The sequence below is a fragment of the Syngnathus typhle genome, linkage group LG12 (genome assembly GCF_033458585.1).
Source record: "Syngnathus typhle isolate RoL2023-S1 ecotype Sweden linkage group LG12, RoL_Styp_1.0, whole genome shotgun sequence".
Taxonomy (NCBI): domain Eukaryota; kingdom Metazoa; phylum Chordata; class Actinopteri; order Syngnathiformes; family Syngnathidae; genus Syngnathus; species Syngnathus typhle.
This window is the reverse complement of record NC_083749.1, coordinates 3,355,073-3,356,603: the sequence shown is the minus strand read 5'-3', so window position 1 is coordinate 3,356,603 and position 1,531 is coordinate 3,355,073. Positions and strand designations below refer to the sequence as shown.

At 40.4% G+C, this 1,531-nt stretch overlaps 1 protein-coding gene across 1 annotated transcript in view; it reads right to left on the bottom strand.

Moving 5' to 3' along the window:
* Window positions 1-145: 145 nt before the first annotated feature.
* The window catches only part of dusp4 (dual specificity phosphatase 4), a 7,944-nt gene continuing 6,558 nt past the window's right edge, over window positions 146-1,531 (bottom strand). The window contains exon 4 of the mRNA XM_061293612.1: window positions 146-1,531. This exon is cut by the window's right edge and continues 387 nt beyond it. Coding sequence (XP_061149596.1) covers window positions 1,530-1,531 — 2 coding nt within the window. The 3' untranslated portion in view covers window positions 146-1,529.

Here is a 1,531-nt window from a genome sequence, read left to right as displayed (position 1 = left end):
TTTGTGACATGTATTTGGAAATGCTCACTGTAAAAAAAAAAAAAGAAGTTGTTTAATCGATTGATGAAAGGTTTAGTCTGCAATGGCTCCCTGAATCATGACTACAATAAATCATTTGATTTTAGCCTCTAAAGAAAACACACAGTTTAATTAAGAACAAGTTTTATTCAACAGTGGTTTCTCCGTAATAAATAAATGCACAGTTCATTCATTCCACACAATAAAATCGATTTTTTTTTTTCTTTTCAATGTATTTTATATACACGTTTACACGAAGGTTTTCTATTGCCGTATGATGCTTTGACTGCGCTGAGCCCCCAGAAAGAGCGTAAAAAAAGACTCGACTCACACAGACAAAAGTATTGCCATTTTTTACCCCCCTCAACTGATTGGTTCTCGCTCTCCATCTCCTTCCAAAAAAAAAAAAAAGTCAATCTACTGTCACCGTGATGAGCAACCAGCAAATACAAATACAGTATTGCATCACTTCAAAGTGCTACAGAAATAGGTGTCGACAATCTTTAAAGAGCAAGAAAGTGTTTGTCGTATGAAGCAGGAGAGACCCATTGTGACTCGGACCTGATGAGTATTTCCCGGCTTCGTGTTGATGTCTTTTTTTTTTTCTATTTATTTTGCACGCGCCGCCTCGTCGGGGAAAGAGAAGAACAAACAGAGAGGAAGAAGAGGAGGCGGCGAATATGAGAAGAAGAGATTAAGTGGAAGGACATGAAAGGAGATGAGAGGAAGGCCTGTTTGTGTTAAGCGTGCGTGAGGAAGAGGATGGACAGGAAACTCCGGTCGGCCTGGCAGCAGAGCACCTGTCACTGAGGAGGGTCTGCTTTCTATCAGATCCCCTCGACCCCCTCCCTCCCCACCCACACACGCATATCCAGATCTTTTGTGTGGCAGCTAGAAGAGTGCCAAAGGAGGAAGGAGCGGGTGCTTAAAATTCCTTCTTCCTTCCTGCATCCATCTCCTCAGCTTAAAGAGCTGTCGTCTCCATGGCAAGCGTGGGTGCAAAATTCTGGGGAATTTTGAAAGTTGGTAACTTTCCATGGGAATTTACTAAATTGAAAGGAAATATATTCTATTTTAGTCAACATTTACAGAAGGGATGTGGTGGGTGGAAAATATTTCACTCCGCATTCATGTTTTAGTTCTTCAATGAAAGAAGTGATTGTTTAACTTGATAAAGCTGGTAACATGTTTTTTTTCTTTTGAAATAGATTCTTTGCTTTCATGTCGGTTTTATATAACATTACCATCAATTCTCATAAATCCCATGGGAAATTGTTTCAAAACTCCTCAGCTTCACCTGACAAAGATTTTAACTGGAAATTTGCAACAGAGCCCATCTTCGTACCAAACGTGTTCATCATCATGAGTGTCAATGCATGTCAACAGCGTGTGTCACTTTAAGTCCAGAGCACAAACCTGCTTGAAAGTCAAGTTTGATTTTTTTTTTTGGTCACTTATTGGAAGAAGCTGGTTTGTGAGCCAGGAAGCGTTTGGAGTGTCACGGCGAGCCATC